Genomic DNA, 21047 nt, shown 5'->3' on the forward strand with positions numbered 1-21047 from the left:
AAGGCGTGTTCGAGACATTGTGTGTTAGGCAGTTAGCCAGGAAAATGCGGTCAACATGGAGAGCAGATAGACAACGCTCAGAGTCATTACAGCATACTATAAGTATTGGGACTGACTCAATTAACCTGGACTCAGATATGTACCCACAATTTACCTCGTTTGATCCTTACGGATACCTCTCCCGGCCTTCCCAAGCGACTCTCGTCGAACCGTCTACTCCTAATCTACCCAAACCTTTTCAGCAGTTTACTAATAGTGGTCAAACACCTTTTCTTCATGTCGGTACTTTCAACCCACTGTCACTCCTAGAATTTGTTACCTGACCAACCCATGTTGGAACTTGTTCGACCAGTGGCGAAACTACGATATTATCGGATTAGATCGCAATACCGCATCGGTATTCTTCAACACGCTAGATAGGGATATACATGTCGCAATGACTAGGAGACGATGTAGGTGGTCCACCCAAACTACAACTGGCGTTTTGATTTGACAAAAGATGATCCTCAATTATAGTCCTATTATCCTCACCTCAGCAATATCAAACCATCGAGCTACGTATGGATATTATACCATACAACGAGACCGAAGCTGATTTGTACGATTACGAAACAGCTTTCTTCCTCAGATGTGGGAAAGCGAAAGAATGGTCAAGTTGGGAACGTAAAGTTTTGCATGAGGTTGTGGAAGGATGTCTGCCAAGGGGATGTACCTGTAAGTTTACATTAGCTCCACTGTCAAGAAACCATCCGATAGATTTGACAATTAAAAGATGATACATACAGGTTCGTTCTCGCAGATGGATGTTGCTAGAGCAACTTAGCTTAATGCCTAATAAAGGGGATGAGGAAGCTGTACTTCTAGATCAGAGTATTTCTGATCCCGTCTGAGGTCTCATCAACGTACAAGCTGTTGAAGAGCTTTCCGGTATGGTCGCTGGTTCATTCATGTCTGCTATACTTTACTGCATTTCCGTTTCGGTTTCAACCCTCCTTCAGCGCACATGGCCATCTAGCATGACGGTATTCATGTAATATATGATCGGAGTCGACTTTGGGACAGTGCGCCCCCAATCTTGATCCAGTTTTCCATTTTCCACCATCGGTAAAAAATAGAACAAGGCTTCCTTCATCAATATCAGCAACAGAATGTCCCAATATGTGAGTAAGGTAACCGAGAATAGCTGTTAGCAAAATGTCTTCCTTAAATAAGGCGTGAATGTGATGTACATGTCTGTACTTTATTTTAGCGATTTATTCGATGCGCCATCAAACCTAACAAGGAAGTAATCTTCCGACGTGCTTTTGAGAAATATCACAGTGGGTGCATGGTGTGTACAGTTCACTTGATTCATAGCACTGAGTTGTCGGTCATTTTCATATAGGTGGACCAAAGTGATCGTTACAATGCATGCACCCAGATCTCTACCAGCCAAATTTGGTGCAGATATCAATATTGCCTCGCTAGTCCTCATCAGAAGTGATATCTCACTGTCCCGTGAACAGATAGATAATCTTTTCGATTCTGTTCAACCTTCTGCTAGTAATTTTGGGATGCACAAGTGATTTATATCAACTCTAAACCGGAATATAGACCCGAGCTGATTTCTGTGCGCTCCACAGTGTCTCCCGTCAGAGATCGCAATGGTCAAGCTATGATCCTAGCACAAAGCAGTTGTTGGGATCCCAGAAGGAGGTGTATCTCGGGTAATATCCTCTACCATCAAATACTTGTCCTTTCAATACTGTAATTTGTCAGTCTTGCGGAAATATTCAGATGACGAACGGTCATCCATTATGCAAGTGCTACAGAATGGATATAAGATCTGATATGATGTGCGTGCGTATGTATAATGCACTGGTCTTGGAACATCGCCCATCAAGCATTATGATTCAATCCGTCAAAGGTGTTCAATGATTGCCTTCCAATTATGACGTACGATGCTGTGTACATCCCTTTCACACACCACTTCTTAGCGGCTGAGTGCATTGCACATTGCGATTTTGACTCGGATACAGTGTGCTTTAGACTTTTCCTATATATAGGCTTGTATCCCTTGCCCGCCATTGAAGTTATCGTCACACAACTCAAACAAGTCATTAACGAATACAATGTCCGAATTGGTACGGGTCCGTGTACACTGAAATTTATTCTTCATATGACTGACAAATCTCTTAGCAATTTGTCTTGTACCTCATCAAGCCTGACAAAGAGGCTGCCTTCCAACAAGCTTTCGAGAAACACAACACTGAACTGAGAGGTTAGTTTCGCCTGCCTGTTGAATTGCCAAGTTTTCTGATATTTGCTAACATCGTTTTACTATCGCCCCATACCGAGTAGAAGCACCAAAGCTCATTGTCACTTTCCACCCAGCTAGCTCCGCACCTGCTAAGTTAGGTGTAGACATCAACACGGATTCTCTCATCTTGATTAGAAGTAACAGTCCACTCTCTGGAAGTCAGGTTGATGCCTTGTTTGATGCTGTTCAAGGTGCTGCTAGAGACGTCGGTGGAGCGAGTAAGTGGGCTGCAGATCCCCAATCTGTTGCCAATCGAGCACAGATTCCATCAATGATACGAACAGGCAATAAGACTGCTGATGATGCTTTGACGTAGTGTGTCCGGTCAGGGATCAACAGGGACAAGCTGTTGATCCAGCTGAAAGCAAATGGTCAAGATTTAGGAAGAAGATGCACGTCTGATCTGGTCCCCTTCATAACTTGTCTTGCCCAAAGGCTCATTCTCATTCCTGCATCTAGGCAGTTAATGCGATATACACATATCACCAAATGCATGTGAGATATGATGTCTATCATTCTAATGATGAGATCTCTTAGGCACTGCCTGATAACCATCAATGAAAGCAGTTGGTCGAAGCACAATTCAGGTACAAACGGACGGCTAACTTGTGTGTCCATACACAATATCACTGAGACTGATGAATTGATTGATGAAGGGGCGCTTTGACCTAAACACGTCTTTTAGAGATTGCATTGATGCAAAAGAAGCATACACACCATCATATAAGAAAGGTCGACCTGAATAAAACTTCGTCGCAATGATTTACTCCTTCTCACAATCCCTGCAGTGCAGATATCGTCGCAGCCATGACAGCCTCAGATACCGAGATTGACTTTGTGAGTACAATTGAGAGGTTTGTGCATGGGATGAACCCTGAACTGATCAGAGCACTGAAGTACCGATGCTTCGAAGTGACATACCAAAAGCCATGGTGGGAATATCACGATCAGATCCAGCGCGAATTAGAAACTCTCAATACCTTAGGTCAGTTTATCTGTCAGATGATATGTAGTCGTCGTACTTACAGAAATCCACCTCCTTCCAAGATAGTCATGTTCCGCCCCCACGTCAGAGAGGATAAGTTGTACCTATCCTTCGGTAAACGTACAGAGTGGACGGAAGAGGAAAATGTCAAGCTGAAAGGTGCTTTGGAGAGGATTACAGCTTCTTTCAGGCTTCATGAAGAGTATGAGGATGTCAATTTTCGTAGTCCCTGACATCCTCCATGATATGGTCTCATATGATAATGGTCGAAAATGAATGGCAACGTGATGTGCTGCTTCTTCTCGCTGGAAAATCACGGACAATCAAACACACCGAAAAAGAAGCAAATATGCCGAATCAGATAGACATGCCTTTCGAGCTATCATTGAACGTTATTGGAAGGGCGCAATTTATGTCTTCTAGTGCTTCATTCCGGATAACGTACTCCCATTTGATATCGCTCATTGCATCCTATCACTTCCGGTGGGTGTGCTGGGGGTCTCTTGGTAATACAAGGAAGAGCAAGGATCTCGCTGGATAGCATGCTGCAATGAAATTCAAGAAATGTATCCAGTCATGCGGTCATTCCTGCTATCATGTACGCTTGCAATGCATCACTTTTCATCTTCAATCCCTCAGAAGCAGTGCGAGATATGCAATTTTGGGTAGGTGGTTTGGTGCTCTGCTTCTCAACCAAATACAACCGCTGAGTGACGCTCCGCTCGAAGTTTCGCGAATATCGAGTGGTCTTCCAATGGCCTTGGCCTACACCTAAAGCACAACTAGAGTATCAATTATCCTACAGGGTGAGCGGAAGCGGTGCGTAGTCTCTGCTATCTGCCATATGCCGTTTGTAGAAGCAGTGATGGTCGTTATATTCTACATATGAGGAGCGAATGCCTTGGACTGATTTCTCCGCACACTTTGGTCTATCCCGCAGTATCACTTAAATACTATCCCATAAGCAGATTTGGATCCGTTCTGACCTTCGCATTGAACCATCCCTGGACCCCCAACGACGTTGCTGGATTGGAATTGACATTATGGGATCTGGGATCGATTGCAAGATTGAACCATGAATATACGGGGACAAACTTTCTTATACCATGAATACATTGCGAGGAGGGGAGCAACAATATGCAAAATGATATCAAATTGGTATAATCACTTGGGTGTGAAGAGTATATGCATGTTCTTCTCCTTGTACTGCACACAGATTAAAACTTTGGGCCAAATTCATCACTCTGCAAATGTATCACCAGGTTGAGTCTAGCTGAACCGCTCTTTTGGAACATCGTTCAATAGGTATCTACATGATCGTAACTAGCCAGTTTCTTCCCAAGTACCCTTTCTAATTTTCTTCGATCATGGGTGACCATTCCATCATCCGAGCCATTCTTGATGGACATGAGGTACAGGGAGAGATCAGATATTTCGCCTCGAGGGTAGTATCGAACTGCAACTGAGGTTTTACATCTGCTTTGGTTCTGTACTAGAAGAAAGGCTACCCCTACCATAAGAGTACAAGGCATCGCGTACAGCGTCAGCGAGATCTCCGATAAGACTGTACGATCGAGTCTCTTTTGAGCGGAAATACTGCACAGAAGCACTCAACCTTGTGGCAATCCTCAAGCTGGCGAAATAACCTGTTCGTTGCCCACACGGGCAGATGCAGATCAGTATTCACTATCTTCCAGTCCAGTATACATTCGACCAGCTAGGTAGCTCGTGAAAAAGGCACATAGGTGCAGATGAAGAGATAAGAATCTGTAGACACGAGGAGGTACCTCTATTGTGATTCTCAGATAGTCAAGGGCGTATATGCTCTGCATGGATTTCGGAGAAGACCAGTGATTCAAGAGACCATATATACTTTGACGTAGGTCGAATATCACCTTCTTGCCACGGCCCTCTTAGAAGTGTAAGCACACCCTGACTTAAACCTAGCAGTCGAACAAACCAATCAGCACTATCGCATGATGTCTTTTTACGTGAGATTTGTATAAACCTCCAACATTCATGGTATCTGATGTTTTGAAACAGTTCCGATGCTATCATCTCATAGGCCGACACAATCCCGACCATGTTCGTCCCCAAATTGAAGCGGCCCTGCTGAGGGAAATTGGTGAAATTGGCAAGTGCAATCTGATCTAGTCATGAATTTCGTTGCGATTTCTGACTGAGATGATGTTGTATAGTTACTTTCAAATTTCACATCAAGCCTTGGGGTTATTGCTTGACAATCTGCGCTGCTCTTCCCTGGACGGCATCTGAGCACGAGACGCCCCACAATATCATCCTCGAGGTCACGTATCAGGGTTCACACTATCTTACATCTTATAGAGCGACCGCATTCTTAGATCCTATGGAAGGCATCGCAATCTCTGGTAGACACGCGTATTGCATGTCGAATGGCTTCTAGCTTAATTCACTGTGGTTAGTGAGTCGGTAGATGTCCGAAAGATGATGTATACATCCCTTCAATCACTTGTACCTCATACTACATCAGAAACACAGACGAATGGGGCGGTGATAGTAGATACAGCGTGCAATTCACCTCGGGTCCTTTAATTCCCATCCTGTATATACATCTCTCAAGCTAAATTCCCCTACACCTTTTCCTAAGATATACTCCACGTGAACTTGTTCTTTCGCCGTCCATTTATCGTACTTGATGAAAGTTATGTAATGGCCTTCACCCCATTTGTGTGTATAATACACATCACCTGAATTGCATGAAGTCAGTTGCTCACGAATACCTAGCAAAGAGACAAGTCGAGTAATGTACTGTATGTACCCTTGAAGTTGTACTCGTCGAAAAGTAGTTTCCACAACTTTGCGAGAAGATATTCGACATCGCTAGGATCGAATTGGTAGCTTCGAAACTAAATTCAGTTTATCAGTCGAAAATCAAAGATCAAGTATCAAGCACAGTCTCGTATGAATACGAGTGGGACACAAGAGGTGCGTTAATCCGATCGGCAACTCACATGATGTGTCATGGTTGTTAGAATTTACCCAAACTAGTATCTGTGGACTCCCGGAAGATCCAGTGTAAGCTGGTGATATGTGGCCTACCAGTTCTATGCAGAGAAAGAAGACAATGCAAGGTATAGGGACAGAACAATCTATATAGTACGTGACTTGTGCAGCAGATGTACAAAGAGAAGCATGACCACATCAAGATGCGGTTCAAAATCCTCATTGCCATGATTTCGTGTCGTGTTCGTGGCGTTTTGAGGGAAATTCTCCGATCAAAGTTTGATTTGATGGTGGATAAGGTTTTTAGCGTAGCTCAAGTGGGGTAAATTCCTGAATGAGGACGCAATAATTGATTGTCTGTGCATACAGCATTCCTTCTTCTTCTCACGAACTAAGTATTCGACGGTACAGGAAGCTACAAAGTCTACGAGAACGAATTTGGAGTATCATTTGATCGGACGAATGTGACATCATCAACGTAGTTTTTGACCAACTCTAAAGCCTTATCACGAGGTTCACTCGCGGTCCAGGCGGTCCATTTTTCGAAGCGAACATAATTCTTTCCCATTGTGTGGTAGGCAATTGTATCGACTCCAGAAAGCACTGATTCAGTTATGTATTCATGCAAGAAACAGCGTGAGTATCCACTCACTTGTTCCAGTGCCAAGAGCATTCTCAACAGCTTGGTTCCATTCCGGTCCGGCGAAGTAGAATCTCGGATTCTTCTTTGAGGTGTAAGTGAATTCTAAATACTGCACGACAATGTCACAAGTATGAGTCAAGAGTATGCCGCTGGGAGGCTACTTACCCAATCCCCACCCATGTTGTCAGACTTGGTCCTGATATAAATTCAGTCTCGGCCTTCCTGATGAAAATGGGGGAAAATGCTAAATTTGGGTATAGTGCAGAGATTGTGTTGGATGTTCAAGCGCAATTATCCTTCATATGAGATAACCCTAGAGCCTAGTCTGTATTTCTATGGTTTATGGGCTGCATTGTCTCATGTAACAACGGGCAAATCCTTTCACCGCACGTCATTTAAAGCAAGGGTAAGTCGTGTTTGTCGTGTGTCTCACTGTAAAACGCCGATCTGTACCTGTTGTTTAGATTTACCTATTCGCCCTGCTGTGTTACTTCTATCCACTGGGCAGCTCTGAAGGGCAAGTAATTGTGCGATAATCCATCCCAAAATATGTCTCTCAATTTCTCGTTCGTCCAACCCAGTCTGTGTATCTTCTTGATCGGGGAGTGGGCCAAGATGAGATAACTTTACTCAGTGTAAGCATATGCAGACACACACCATGATTCTGCAAGTCTACTCTCAAGTTCAAGTTCAAGAGAACAGAGGTATTGCAACACAAACTTCAATAAAGCGAGAAGAAACAAAAGGTGAAGATATAGCTAATCCAATGCATCACAAGAGCTGTAACTTTGAGGTCTGCGATCTTCTGATCAACCTCACATATAATTACCAGACGAGTTGTTCGGCAATCTTTTCTGCTGTCTCCTTTTCGTCGGTCGACCATTGCCAGTCCTTGGTCAGGACGATGTGCTTTCCACTATTAGCAGTGACAGATTTGCCTTCGACTATCGTAGCATGAAGTGTCATTGGATCGTCAGCTAGGATTTCATTCAACCTGCCGACTTACGTTGCTCATCAATTTCGTCGCTTAACAGCCTCTCGAGGTCCCCCAAAGGGAATTGGTCGCCTCTGACTTTGAGGGTGGTATACTTGGGATCTCATCAGACAAGATCCCATCTGGCTGCATGGCCCAGACATAGTGCGGTGGCGAGGGCAGGATTCGACTCACAGCAGAGGTCATGATGCAATAGCGTTGTACGAGAAATTGATCCGTCTAAGTAGAGTATTACCATGGTGTTGGTGACAAGAGATATATATTCAATCTGAGAAAGAATGAATAACTAAAACCAATACATATATATCTGAGATATATATATATATATATATGTATGGATCTATAGAGAGAAGTGGCTGTATACCTCTACACCCCCCAACCGCCATTCGGGGACGCACAAAAGTGGCTCAGCTCAATCGAATTACAAAGGGCGAACCGTTGAGAGTTCAAAAGCGACGACCCTTCTGTCCCCTATTATTGCGCTTCTGCACACAGATCAATGCGTGATGTAAGAGCGCTCGACCGCAAGAGCGCATGACATGAACTTCTGAGAAGCAATGCTAGTACTTTGTGCTCGTCGGAGGTGCCTTAGGAAGGTACTGACAAGCCGATCCAAAAGTCATGTCGAGATTTCCAGGCGAAGTATGCAAGAAGATCGTGCGTATGACGATCCCGATCGGGAAAATTTCATTGTAACTCATATCCGTATTGGGCCACGTTCACGGTTCATGGGAGATTGTACATAGCTCGGCACAGTCAATCTTGCATGGTACGGTACCTGCTGCGGTAGCTTGCCACACGGAGGTGCCTTCGATCAAGGTCAGATGAGGCCACCTATGGACCTGAATGACAAAGATTACATATCCAATCTCAATGGGATGCATGACATCTTCAACAAGTACTTCTTTTCATATACGTTGTCTACAAAATAGCAAGCATCACGGCTGTTCCTGCCTCGAAGTCTGACCACTCGGAGTCCTTGAACAGAACGATATATGTCTTGTCGCCGTCTTCCACAAAGGCGGCTTCCACTATTCACAACGAGAAGGCGTCAATTTGCTTCCCGTTTGAGTCTCGACTGGCTCTGGTAACTCGCCTTCCTCGTTTATTTCTTCGCCAAGTAAGTTTTCGAGCAACTCTAGGTCGATGCCTCCACAAACACTTTCGACGATATACTTAGGAAATCATATATCAGTATTTCACTTGGCTTGTCGACATATATTGAAGTGGCGACGTGAAGATCAAACATACGTCAAAGCTCATATTGTGTTATAAGAGCGATATTGGAAATACTGGTGTTACTTCAAGTATGTTTTGTCGATGACCTTGGGGATAATATATATCAGGTATATGAATATGAAGTGAGTCAGAGTTCTCTGGCAGATCGAATATCAGAGGCTGGTGTTTATATTAACATACAGTATATGGGTATTTGACGCACCCGAACCTCACTTTTCATGTAAGAAGGTTGCCTATCTCAGTCAACCCAATTGGGAAAAAAATATTCAAGGAAGATCGGAGAGAGAAAAGTAGTACGAGTGGATAGTAAAAAGAATTTCCAACTGTTTAAGTCGATAACAGTCGGTGTCAGCCCTTAATACATTCATGATTTTTCGAAGCTACGTGTCCGTCTTGCCATTGTCCAATTATTTACATCGATAGATTCGACACTAGCAGATCCATATGGATAAACTGATTGCTTGTTCACTGACAATTGTGTCCATCAATATCGTCCAGTTGTATCGCAGCCTATCGGTCATATTTCCAGGAATATCTAGCGGGCGAAATACACTGTGCGATGGGTTTGATGATGAGAGAACCAAGAGAGATGGATGGTTCCTGGGACACACGCTCTTTGGGTGTCGGATAATAGACTATACATTCATCAGGACTAAAGTTATGATCACCTGTGCCAAGTCCTTGTCCTTCGACTCTGCTGGTGCATGTTCACACAACCCATGGAGTTGCTGTGTATGCTGTGTATTCTATCGCATTCTGATGATAAGAAAGAATAGATCAAACTTCTTAGTTACATAAGGAGAGGATGAATAAGCACTCTGACCTCTGTACATGCGTTAGGTATTTTCAAACGTTGTGCTCCACGGCAATACCCTATCATGTCTAAATACAGTATGGAGGAGAAATTGATCTTCTACGATAACACTTCTATTGAGCACCCTCCCATTCCGAGTAGAATCTCGCCCCGTTTGCATACTTATAAATGACCCTATTCGCATTGTTCTTGTCCGATTGATCCCAAGGTGTATGCTTCTCAAATCTAATACGATGTCTTCCATCAGTAAGATAATCAGTGATTCGAATATATGCTAGATCATACACATGTCATTGATCGATAAGAAATCTTGTGTTCATGATTAATCATACGCGGGGGACCGGGACATACTATTCGTTACCACTTTGCCCTTTTCATCTCTGAATAACTGCTTATACCATTTCTCCCAATCGGACGAGTTGTATGATGGTTGTGGGTTATTGCGCTCGGGGTAGGTCCATACCTCGTACTTTCATCATAACATCAGCTTTTGCCTCCGTGGTTGAACATAAGAGGGAGGTACTGTAGACCTACATAGTAACCCATTTTGAAAAAGTCCATATGGTACGATGTAGGGTGTAACAGCGATGCCATTTAGCTCAACTTATGATGGAAGATATGAAGAAGAGGGTAAAATCAAGGAGTGATACTTGTTATCATCACAAGAAAGAGAAATGATGGAAACTTGAGAAGTGATCGACTCCACACCCCGGAGCGTATTCTCCGATATAAAGTTTCTTCTGAGGCAGACTCATCTCCCATCAAATATTCGGTATTGTAACGCACATTGGATTCGATCATCCAGGCACCAAGCCGTGTAAAGAGATTATCTTAGTCATGACTGCATAGCGACCTATCATGCTACCATGAACAACAAGAAGGACTAAACTTCATTTAGCCGAAAACACGTTGTCAATGCGCCTCAGAGGTCTGTTTCCTACATGTCGTACTAGATGATCAGTCTTCACTCTTGAAGCACAAAGAATGTCTAGAAGATCCATAGATGACTGTATCTTTGTTGTTCATTTCTTATCATGTACGATATTCTGCAGCTGGTATAGACAAGATGGGTTCAGCTTTCTCAACTGTACGATGGGAATCACCAACCGGAGGTAAATTCCGTATTTACGTGAGTGTTCGTCCGTCACCCTCACTTCACCCTGGAATCGGAGAGTATTTAGCTTATCAGTGAAACACTTTGAACGTAGTCGAGGTTTTACGATGTATATGGATTAGCAAACTGGCAACCCGTCGAAGTGCAAGAAAGAATCATCGGTCATCCGGCATTTGAACGGGGTGAGTACCAGTGGTCTCTACACACAGCTAGAAGAGGTTTTGATTGTTGATTTGTGATCGGAAATAGTCGGGACATGTCTTGTGATGGTGGAATTAAAGCCTAATGGAACACACGAGATTGAATTTCGTAAAGAGAAACAATGGACAGCTAAACAAGTCAAATTTCTTGATTGTGCTTTAGATGGTCTCCCCGCGCCCTGTCAGTGTGTCCTCTTTCTTTCCCCTCTGATCACTACTGAGTCTACATGCACAGACCATTGGTGGGGATTAGTGGTTATTCGTCCCCACTTGAGAATCGCAAAAGAAGCAGCCGATAAGATCGCTTCGGCCAAATCCGTCGTTCCTGCTGTACTCTCTCCTGCATTTATACCTGCACCTGCACCTCTACCTGTTATAGCTAAGGAGAAGAAGGAGACGAAGAAAGTTACCATCTCCGAGGAGAAGGTCATTGAATCGCCCAAGGAAGCTGTTTTGGGAGATAAGGAAATGGTCCCCATCGAAGCCAAGAAAGCCGAAGAGACAGTTACAGTTGAGAAAACCACAGAACCGGCGGTAAAGGAAGGTGGAGTACCGCAAAATCCACCAAGCGCTTCACCAGGGGGAAAGAAGGGCAAGAAGAAGGCTGAAAAGTGAGACGTTTTCGACGAATCTGCCTATAGGTCTAGAAACTTTACTATGCATGCCGTAGCTTATGTCTCAAGTTCCGGAATGGTGTTCACAATCATGTATCTCGATGCGGAGATAGGAGATCCTATGATTGCTCCAAGTTATGTGTCTGTGCGTGTAAATGAATAAGAGATCAGTGCGAAATGACATCAAACACACAGACCAGCAAGAACAAACAACCACAAAGAGATACAAAAGAATACGTAGAATCCAATTTTGTTTTCCTTTCCGATTTTCACTTCATATTCTATTTACACCAAGACCACCAGTGTCCACCGGCATAAAACCTCTCACACCAAATTGACAGCAGAATATCCAATCACCATGGGTGGATTCGGCTCCAAGCCAACTCTTCCAATAAACGTAATTCTGCTGGCTGGACGGCCGTATTGATTCGGTATCCTGAGCTGACGATACATTCTATTCTTAGGCTCTTCACTTTCGAGTTTACTCTTTTCAAAATCAAGACACATACCAAAGATGCCTCGATTATGCTAACACCATGTCGGCTCTTGGTGAGTACCCCGTCACCCCTCTCTTGCATATCAATACCCCGTACGGATGGTAATGTGTTACATTTGATAATTGCTAGTCGAACAAGCGGCAGTGACTAAACTCACCGATGATCTCACTTTCATCGCCTGCTACAGGGTTCACCCTTACAAGAAAAAGGATATGAAGCTCGTTCAGGAGGAAATCAAGAATTTTGTAGGACCGCAATACAGTATGTTTATGACTTTATGTTCCCTCATCAGATTGACAATTAGTCATATCTCTAAATTTGAACAATTTTACTTAGGCTTAGACTATGGTCGAAGTTACAATCGATGGAGATCGCTCAGAAGGATATTTGAGAAACTTGAGAAGAGCAGGAAGCGAGACAGAAGAAAAGATACAGGTTTGATGTCATGAGGAGAAGTAACCAAGAAAGATAAAATATCAATTATAGTATGAATATGTCTAGAACCAGGAGGTATGGTGAACCGTAAGCAAGATTAATAATTGAACTTACATGAAGTGGATACAAGTCAGTACTGAGCAGTGCCATATCTCCTTTGCTTACTCTGATGTACGGCGAACTCAATCTATTTTACCTTCCTCCATCCTTTATCCTTTTTTAGCCTATTCACCTTTTCACTTGTCAATTCAATCGATTGATCAGAGGTCCTTCCAGCGACTACGCTAGGTTGAATAATGAGTTAGATGACGTATCCGTCGTAAAGGATCTGAAAGGTCAAAATGCATCGCAAATGAACAAAGGTGGGTAAGCCCAGAATTGATTGATATCTCAACTATATAAGTAAAGCGTGAATGAACATTATTTTGACCTGCCAGGTGAAATCTTGTCAGGTCTTCTAACCTTCTAACCTTTTGATCCTGATGGTCTTTGGATATACACTCACAGGATGAGCATACGATTTAGGATCTCAGAGCGCTTTTTTCTCTGCCTAGCAGGTATAGCCATGATATCGAGACTTGCCTCTGCGAATCCATTAGCGCAAGAGGAGATAGCGATCAATTCGCCGATGACTCCTCATCGACCTTTCGAGGAAACTCCGTCGAGACGAGCGGAAACAAATGTGATAGCTCTCAAGGATGTGGGAGATGGGTCAGCTTATACCGTGGACTTGGTGATTGATGGTATCCTCTTGCCTATACATGTGAGTGGACTGCTGAGTGATCTTAGTGCACGGTCGTTCATACACCGCACCGGTTCGAGACCAACTGGAGATTTATCTGCTTTCATTTTAAGGTCGATACGGGATCTTCCCAGTTATGGGTAGCTCACAGATCTTGTCAGACATGCGTGACCGCCGGGATGACATATGTAGATGTTGATTTACCTGAAGGGTGTACTGGCGATGAGAAGATAGAATATGGTGATACTACATCAGTCCGTCGTCATTGCTCGATTGATCTTGCTGATTCATTTTTCTCCTCGTCAGCGGCAGGAACAATCTCCGGATGTTTGGTCAATACCAGTGTCAGCCTCAGTGAATATACATTGGAGGATTATGCTGTTCTAGTTGCGACCCAGGTATCGGAGGAGATCGCGACGAACGGTGGAATGTATAGGCGAGTAGACTGCGGTGCTAGGCCACCTTGGGAAGCCCAGAGGGGAAACAGGATCATACTGATTGAGTTCTGTGCTTGCACCTCTTAGTGGGACTCTAGGTCTAGCAGATGATGTAAGTCCCCTTCCTCCCGCACCCATCCTCGTTTCCAGAATTATAAATATCTAAAATGACAGTTAAACAAGTGCTAACGTGTCGTATGTGATACTTCCATTTCCCGCAGAATCTCACCAATAGTGGCGGTCCCACTGTCATCTCGGCATTATACAAGCAAGGCCAAATAAACAGTCCGGAAGTGGGATTCTACCTTGCTGAAAAGAACGGTAATGACACGGAAAGTATGTTAACCATAGTCCATACCATGTTATACCTAAGACAGAATCATCCCTGACACAATTACCTCCGTCTAGGTAAGATGGTCTTGGGTGATGCCTCCAGCATGTGAGTCGAAATACTAACTGCCGGAACCACATGCTGACCTGTTGACTTCACTTTGAAAGGTCCCACGCCCCAGATAAGGATCCCATAGTCCTATCTCGAGCGTTGCAGGAAGATGGTATATATGTCGTCGATCTGGCCAATGTTATAGTCGGGGAAAAAAGCATAGCTACTGATCAAGTGGCAGTCCTGGATACAGGGTGAGCTTTGTACTCTTTGTGTGAAAGTGAATCTCGCCTTACTTACCAATGTGATGACAAAAAGCTCGATCGGTATCGGTATGCCTTCCTCCGTGAGTGCTGGGCTACGAATTATAGATCGAAGAGTGTGGCAACTAACCAATTAAGCAATAATCATCTATAGATCTCTCAAGATATTTTTAAAGACATATACGGTGAAACCAAAGATGAAGATGGCGGCAAGAAGGTTTCCTGCCGATCTCCCAATCTCAATACGACTTCGGTGGTGTCTGTTTTTGGAAACAAGCAATTTGGAGTAATGTACGACGATTTGATTAGCATGCCTGATGATGATGGAATGTGCTGGGCACTGGTGGGCACGTATCAAGGAGGTGAGTTGGCTTGTTACACTATGCTTTGGACAGAGCTAATACCATTTGGGATCAGTGGACCATTCGGATAAGAAATGGGTCTTGGGTGATGCTTTCTTGCAGAATGTGAGTCATACGTTTATGCTATGCATTTCGAAAATTCAGTATACTTTAGCTGAGAGGATCTTTGCATAACTTTTCATTAATTAGGTATATCATACTGTCAATCTCGAGACTGGCGAAGTCAAGCTTTACGAACTCGATTAGATACTGTAGGGTAGTGAAAGTAGATGCCCAATAGGCATGCATGGCTCACTGTCAGTTTCTCATTGTGCAGAGACCGTCCAGCGCCTGGTTAAGATGAACACATCTATTCTGGTCTTGAATGTCTAGCCGAACCCAACTGGGCGTCGACATATGCACAAATGCATGTAGATACGTTTCAGATATGTCCTTTCATAGTCCCAAGCGATAGTCACCCAGAAAGGAGCTTTGTCCATCCACCATTTAGATGTAATTGCGTACAAAGGACTAAATCAATTACAAAGTATTGTATATCCTCAAGCAGCAAGTGATACATTCCTCGACAGAGAAACAATCCAACATATATCAGACCCGAGATTAACGGTGCATTTCGTTGCAGTTCGAAGACAGTTTGGGAGCTCGGTACAAACCCGATGCCACTACGGATGGTTACGTTACAAGACAATGCAAATCCGATTGTATATTCGTAGTCAAAATCGGTGGTACTAATTTTGCGATTGATCCCAAAGATACTTACCACACTACGGAGGTAAAGGATGAATGTTTGCCCAATCGCATCTCAAACCTTGGTGACAGTAAGTCTAAGTCGTGGAATGAGCTCGACCTCTTTACGGCACTAACATGTTGTGATATAATGAAGAGGATGATGATACGTGGTATTTCGGTCATATCTTCTTTCACAATGTAAGTCTTGTATGAACACTATTGCATTCCTAAGCGGACAGCGTTTACTGAATCAACTTATCCTTTTGTTCTCCCTACCAGGTATATACCACTCTCAACTTCGTAAATGGCGACATCAAAATTTCAGGTTTGCAGAAGTGATGAGGGATCACCTTTTGAATGAAAAGCTGCTACTTCATGTACCCTACTTCATGAATTATAACACTCTTATGTATGCTCTTCATGGTTGCAGACCTCAAAAGTATGGCTTCTCGATGAACAAGACCAGAAAACGCCTATCAAAGTTCGACAGCGGAGCGTTGTACATTGACATAGAATGGGGATACATGACCATTTACCTAGGACGACTTCTGACGATTCACTCTCCTATGATCTGTCTTCCATCTTCCCCAACCTCTTCTCAGCGATGTGTTTCAGAAAGTGATTTAGCAGAAGGTTATGGTGATCTATGATCGGTAACGATTGTCAGCATGTCCCTGTATGATGTACCTGAAATACTCACTCCAGTGTTATCCGAGAGACACTGAGTGGGAGCACCACCTTCAGTCTTATCGCCGAGATATGCGCCAGGACACTTCTGAGGAGAGTTACCAGTACATGGACCACCGGGACCTTTAGAACATGAGCCGGTGAAGTGGAAGTCCATCTTGTAGTGGCTAAGAACAGACGGCAAAGTACTGCGTTAGTCACTTCCATAGTACATATATACTCGAGGCAATAAGAGAAGATCCACCATGCGGAGGGGAGAGAGGATAGATTCATACTCACAATTTATGATTACCAAGACCCGGACCATCAAGTAAAGAGTGATCCGCACTGTTTTGCATGCCTTTACCTTCACTGTTGGTAAGAGTGAACTCGACGATTCCGCAGTTGACACCAGAAGATTGACAGTGAGCTCCATCGTAGTCTTCCATCCAGGCTACACCGCCCCTGACAGGACCTTGGATAGTACCGCTGCTTCGAGGTTGTGGGTGACCTTCGTAGAGGAAGACGGGTTTACCAGTTCGACATCGGCTGATTAGCTATGATGTGTCATCAATAACGTCAGCTCGCAAAACTGCCACATCCCAGGTGCAGCACCGGGCGAAGTGAGAAGATCTCGGAAGCTATCAGAAGGAGACTAAGAAGGATATTGGGGTTAGAGAAATGACATATAAATACTCACCTTTACTTCGTGATGCTCAGCCATCATATCAATCCATTCATGTTCAGGTTGGACGTCGTCAGAGTATTTGTATACAGGGGGACCTTCGTAGGAGGAAGGCTTGCCTTCGTCAATGTACGAGTCGGATTCGAAGAAGTCAACGGGAAAAGCGTTGTATAGCTCGTCATTGGGTTCTTGGATTTGATAGTCGTATTGAGGTGCACCGGCTGCGGTAACACCGAGTGCTGTGATAGTAGTGACGATGATAGTTGTGAATAGCATTGTAAAGGGAAGGGAGAATCACTGTGTATGTAGTACGGGAATGAGGATGTGAAGATAAAGCGTTTTTGGGTTTTGTGGTGTGAAAGTGAAAGAATGAATCTAGGAGAAGAATCAAGATGCGAGATGGGAAGAGCTGATAGGGTTATATACACTCAGTATCCGGTACGGCGTGATACCATCAGCTGAGCACAGACCCCATGTTACGTCACTATGTATAACATCTATTCTTGGTTCAAAGGCAGAGGTCAAAGCGTCAGATGCTATACCTTATATCCACCTAAAATCAAAAGGTTTGACTCTGCGTTTGAGTGTGATAAAAGGAAACAGCTTGGCATGGTTGCTTAAGCTGTAGATGATGCGAAACTGAGTTCACGTTCTAGAATCTCCTGTGGCAGTCTGATTGCTATACAGAGGGAAAGCCGTTTCTGCTTGCCAGAATAGTTCTAATCGGTAACCGAGTGGCGAAAAGGTAGAGAAGCTACTGTATAGTACAGCATCATATTCAATATTTCATATGATACCGTAATGAGGTGTGTGCGGTAGAACCAAAAAAGTATTTTCAATGCAACCTTTGCTCCTTGCCATGCCTGAACCTCGTGGTGATGTATACGGATCAAAAAGGATCCTTCAAAATACACGAATACTGGTTGTTGCATGCACGATATATTGCCAAAGGTAATCATACAAACCTATTTATCACGCTAAAGAAAATCAAAAGGACTGATCTGCGTTTGTACTTGCATCCTTTGGTCGTTGTGTGTATGTCATGGGGATCGGAAAGGGGTTGATCACTGGAGATATCGTCACATCGATAGGAATATATTGATGTTCCAATTGATCATTTCTACCTATACTTACTTCTGAATCCAACCTCCTCTTACTCTACTTACTTTTGTGTGCCACATCCTGTACTCCGAGACAAATAAACTCCACCTGAGGTCGACCATACATTGACGCCACGGACCTCAAGACGATCTCTAGAAACATTCTTTACAGTCAAGGACGGACAAACTCTTCCTTCTTCCTCCATCACAATCCTCCTTCACGATGAAATGGCCATTCCGAAAGTCATCGAGCTTGAAAGATTGGCCTCACTTCAGTTGCATTGACTGTCCAGGATCAATCGTTAGTTCGTTTTCTCCCAAACTCATGCAGGAGAGGACGAGCCGACGGGAGAAAGTACCTTTCCTTTTAACAGAAATTATACTGCGTGATACCGTCAGCAGATAGATGGACTTACGATAGGATATTCACCTTCGCTGATAATCCCCGTGAGTCCTTTCAACCCTACTCTGTACCGGTGAGGGCGTACAGTTTTGAGTGTATAGAAGGCAAGGAAGATGAGGTGACGTAAGTTGTATGTAGGAATATATGGGTTCGTACATCACAACTATCGAGGAAACATCTGTGCAATATTCGGAAGAGATGATTTTTTCACTTATGAGGAATTAGCCTGGTTCTTAGGTGGCTTGAAAAGATACGTTGGCTATAACGAGAGTGAGCAATGGTCTTACTCCAACCATATGTGGAAAATTCGCTGATATGTTGTCTTCAATTTATCGTAGAGGTTCTCTATTCCCTTTATTATTGTTCATGATCATGCCTCACGTCACATCTACCCCTTCCGTCCTTTAATCAGCTTCATTCATAAGTTCGAAGAAGATCTCTGTACTTGTTTCCGTGTTGGTCTAGTATCATGTCATGTTGATAAATCTTTGTATGTATCATCATAAGCCATGTAACTTCCTAATTTTTCATGATCACTTCCACCAGACACCCTTCGGATATGTTCCATACTCCAAGTCGTGGCCGATACAGCTGTGTGTGCCAGTACAAGGATGTCGAGGGTTTGAGCGAAAATCAATCTACACGGATGTACCTCTGAAAGAACATGAGGTTAACACGATATGCGATGTCAACGCTTCTAGAGGAATCTACGATCATTTCATGGTTTCGACGAAGATCAGGTAAAAGGACTACTGCAGATAAATATATAAAGATATCTACAAATGGTTCTATTATCGAAATTCTTCTTCTCATCCCCATATATTCTACTTTCTTTACACCACTGAAAGACAGAAAACAAATCGCCAAATTCGACATGCTCTTCCTCGATCGATTGCCCATTCCATTCCTTAGGAAGAAATTGAGATGCAGACCGGAATTTGGCAAGATGCGAATTCCAGGACATGATGTGAGTACTGTACTACCTTCAGCTTGCTCAACAATCTCGTCTTTCCTTCCTTTCGCTATTGAAACTGATAATGATATTTTTGCATTCTTTGTCAGAAATTATACTTTGTAGTATATTCGTTCACTCATGATCAGCTCAACAGAGTATTGATCTGGCTGGATATCAATAGTAAGTTAAGTGAACCATTTTGACCGTTCACCCTTTGGCATCTGTCATATGCTGTAAGCCCCTTTTCAAATGCCATGTGAATAGGTATTTACGGATTTGCGTTTCACATATCCGGCGGGGACCTGTATGTCATCGTGGCGCAAACGGAACATTCAACGAAGCGCAAGTTCAAGTTTTCTTGAAAACTCTCGGACACATCTATCAGTCAGAATCAGGTAAGTCGTGAGATATGTATACATGACTGTGTATTTGGAGGACTAACATGACCTAAAATTGTAGTCAGCGGAGTTCAATACGAGCTCTGCAATCAACGATTACCATAATCAGTCGTATGGTAGCATCTTCAACCTTAGACGGAACCAAGTAGAGTTGAAACGGTTTGTATATACCTTTGACTGCATTTTGATATAAAGTAACTTGCTACTTGAGCACATCATCGTATTTTCAATTTCTGCAAGTGCGTCTGATGATCAAAGGATGGTCCGAAAGGCACTCACTGCGGTGTCCCAGCTCACCATCACCACGTTGAAAAGTCGTGTTGATCGTGCAAAGCTCCGTCCGACAACCGTGTTGCAAATATGAAATGCGGTCTGTCAGTGTTGTCCATCATTCGTTAACTATACATGTTATAGTATCATCCAGTCAAAGCAAGTTGCTCAAGATGGGTTCAGCATCTTCCAAGCGGAAGCTTCCACTCAAAAAGATCCCAGCCAACATCAAGACAAGCTCAAGATACGTAGGTACAGATTCCTCTTCGACCCTATATCGACCCAGTAAATTAGTTTCAATTGATGCATGATTCTCAAGGTGTTATACCTCATGTTTACCTATCCGGAGGGATCACCTCATGGGCCCACACCACTCTGGACGGGATCATATGGTAAGTCATCCCCAACCTCCTTTCGTGTACAAATCACTAACATAGTTATTCATGGTCAGACGAAATCATCCATGAGAATCTTTCATCCAACACCGTCTTGTATGGTTGGGGATCTTCAAAGCCATTTATCAAGAAAGAGGTGGAGAAATTTGTAGGGTCCGTGCGAAGTACGTAGCCGGAAGTGACGGTGAGGTATAGGATTGTGGGACCGGGGTGATTAACATCGTTGGAATGCATGTACATATGATTTCACAATTCCTTGTCCTATGATGGGTAATGTCTGTAAGTACACGCACAGACTAGGACCTGAAAGTGGGGTGCTGTATTCCTCATACACATAGGAGTTCCTTGATGACATCAATAAAGACTCAAGTAACGGACAACACGATCTGAGTCGAGGGAAGGTATTGACGACCCCATCTCATCTATTCTAATCGTATACAGTAT

At 43.5% G+C, this 21047-nt stretch overlaps 9 protein-coding genes across 9 annotated transcripts; 6 read left to right on the forward strand and 3 right to left on the reverse strand.

The window, feature by feature from the left end:
* Positions 1-137: 137 nt before the first annotated feature.
* V865_008453 (uncharacterized protein) lies at positions 138-823 on the forward strand (the record flags this gene model as incomplete). Its single annotated transcript, XM_066232188.1, has 4 exons — positions 138-278; positions 353-452; positions 517-714; positions 786-823. 4 exons carry the CDS (start codon positions 138-140, stop codon positions 821-823), a joined length of 477 nt encoding a protein of 158 aa, XP_066088285.1.
* Positions 824-2111: 1288 nt separating this feature from the next.
* On the forward strand, positions 2112-2701 carry V865_008454 (uncharacterized protein; the record flags this gene model as incomplete). Its single annotated transcript, XM_066232189.1, has 4 exons — positions 2112-2129; positions 2179-2260; positions 2341-2517; positions 2616-2701. 4 exons carry the CDS (start codon positions 2112-2114, stop codon positions 2699-2701), a joined length of 363 nt encoding a protein of 120 aa, XP_066088286.1.
* Positions 2702-6690: 3989 nt separating this feature from the next.
* On the reverse strand, positions 6691-7089 carry V865_008455 (uncharacterized protein; the record flags this gene model as incomplete). The annotated part of the gene is made up of 3 exons (XM_066232190.1): positions 6691-6869; positions 6919-7018; positions 7075-7089. The coding sequence occupies 3 exons, from the start codon at positions 7087-7089 to the stop codon at positions 6691-6693; spliced, it is 294 nt and encodes a 97-aa protein (XP_066088287.1).
* Positions 7090-7734: 645 nt separating this feature from the next.
* Positions 7735-8089, reverse strand: V865_008456 (uncharacterized protein; the record flags this gene model as incomplete). The annotated part of the gene is made up of 3 exons (XM_066232191.1): positions 7735-7853; positions 7916-7997; positions 8078-8089. 3 exons carry the CDS (start codon positions 8087-8089, stop codon positions 7735-7737), a joined length of 213 nt encoding a protein of 70 aa, XP_066088288.1.
* A 2933-nt stretch (positions 8090-11022) lies between these two features.
* Positions 11023-11885, forward strand: V865_008457 (uncharacterized protein; the record flags this gene model as incomplete). The annotated part of the gene is made up of 4 exons (XM_066232192.1): positions 11023-11085; positions 11165-11252; positions 11320-11451; positions 11506-11885. The coding sequence occupies 4 exons, from the start codon at positions 11023-11025 to the stop codon at positions 11883-11885; spliced, it is 663 nt and encodes a 220-aa protein (XP_066088289.1).
* A 357-nt stretch (positions 11886-12242) lies between these two features.
* V865_008458 (uncharacterized protein) lies at positions 12243-12830 on the forward strand (the record flags this gene model as incomplete). The annotated part of the gene is made up of 4 exons (XM_066232193.1): positions 12243-12281; positions 12349-12433; positions 12511-12642; positions 12718-12830. 4 exons carry the CDS (start codon positions 12243-12245, stop codon positions 12828-12830), a joined length of 369 nt encoding a protein of 122 aa, XP_066088290.1.
* A 551-nt stretch (positions 12831-13381) lies between these two features.
* V865_008459 (uncharacterized protein) lies at positions 13382-15248 on the forward strand (the record flags this gene model as incomplete). The annotated part of the gene is made up of 11 exons (XM_066232194.1): positions 13382-13579; positions 13672-13798; positions 13865-13994; positions 14083-14107; positions 14217-14331; positions 14404-14434; positions 14494-14631; positions 14696-14723; positions 14795-15002; positions 15058-15107; positions 15192-15248. 11 exons carry the CDS (start codon positions 13382-13384, stop codon positions 15246-15248), a joined length of 1107 nt encoding a protein of 368 aa, XP_066088291.1.
* Positions 15249-16354: 1106 nt separating this feature from the next.
* On the reverse strand, positions 16355-17358 carry V865_008460 (uncharacterized protein; the record flags this gene model as incomplete). Its single annotated transcript, XM_066232195.1, has 4 exons — positions 16355-16375; positions 16432-16585; positions 16698-16954; positions 17098-17358. The coding sequence occupies 4 exons, from the start codon at positions 17356-17358 to the stop codon at positions 16355-16357; spliced, it is 693 nt and encodes a 230-aa protein (XP_066088292.1).
* Positions 17359-20381: 3023 nt separating this feature from the next.
* V865_008461 (uncharacterized protein) lies at positions 20382-20775 on the forward strand (the record flags this gene model as incomplete). The annotated part of the gene is made up of 3 exons (XM_066232196.1): positions 20382-20456; positions 20528-20600; positions 20660-20775. 3 exons carry the CDS (start codon positions 20382-20384, stop codon positions 20773-20775), a joined length of 264 nt encoding a protein of 87 aa, XP_066088293.1.
* Between the last annotated feature and the right edge of the window lie 272 nt (positions 20776-21047).

The sequence above is a fragment of the Kwoniella europaea genome, chromosome 3 (genome assembly GCF_036810445.1).
Source record: "Kwoniella europaea PYCC6329 chromosome 3, complete sequence".
Classification (NCBI taxonomy): domain Eukaryota; kingdom Fungi; phylum Basidiomycota; class Tremellomycetes; order Tremellales; family Cryptococcaceae; genus Kwoniella; species Kwoniella europaea.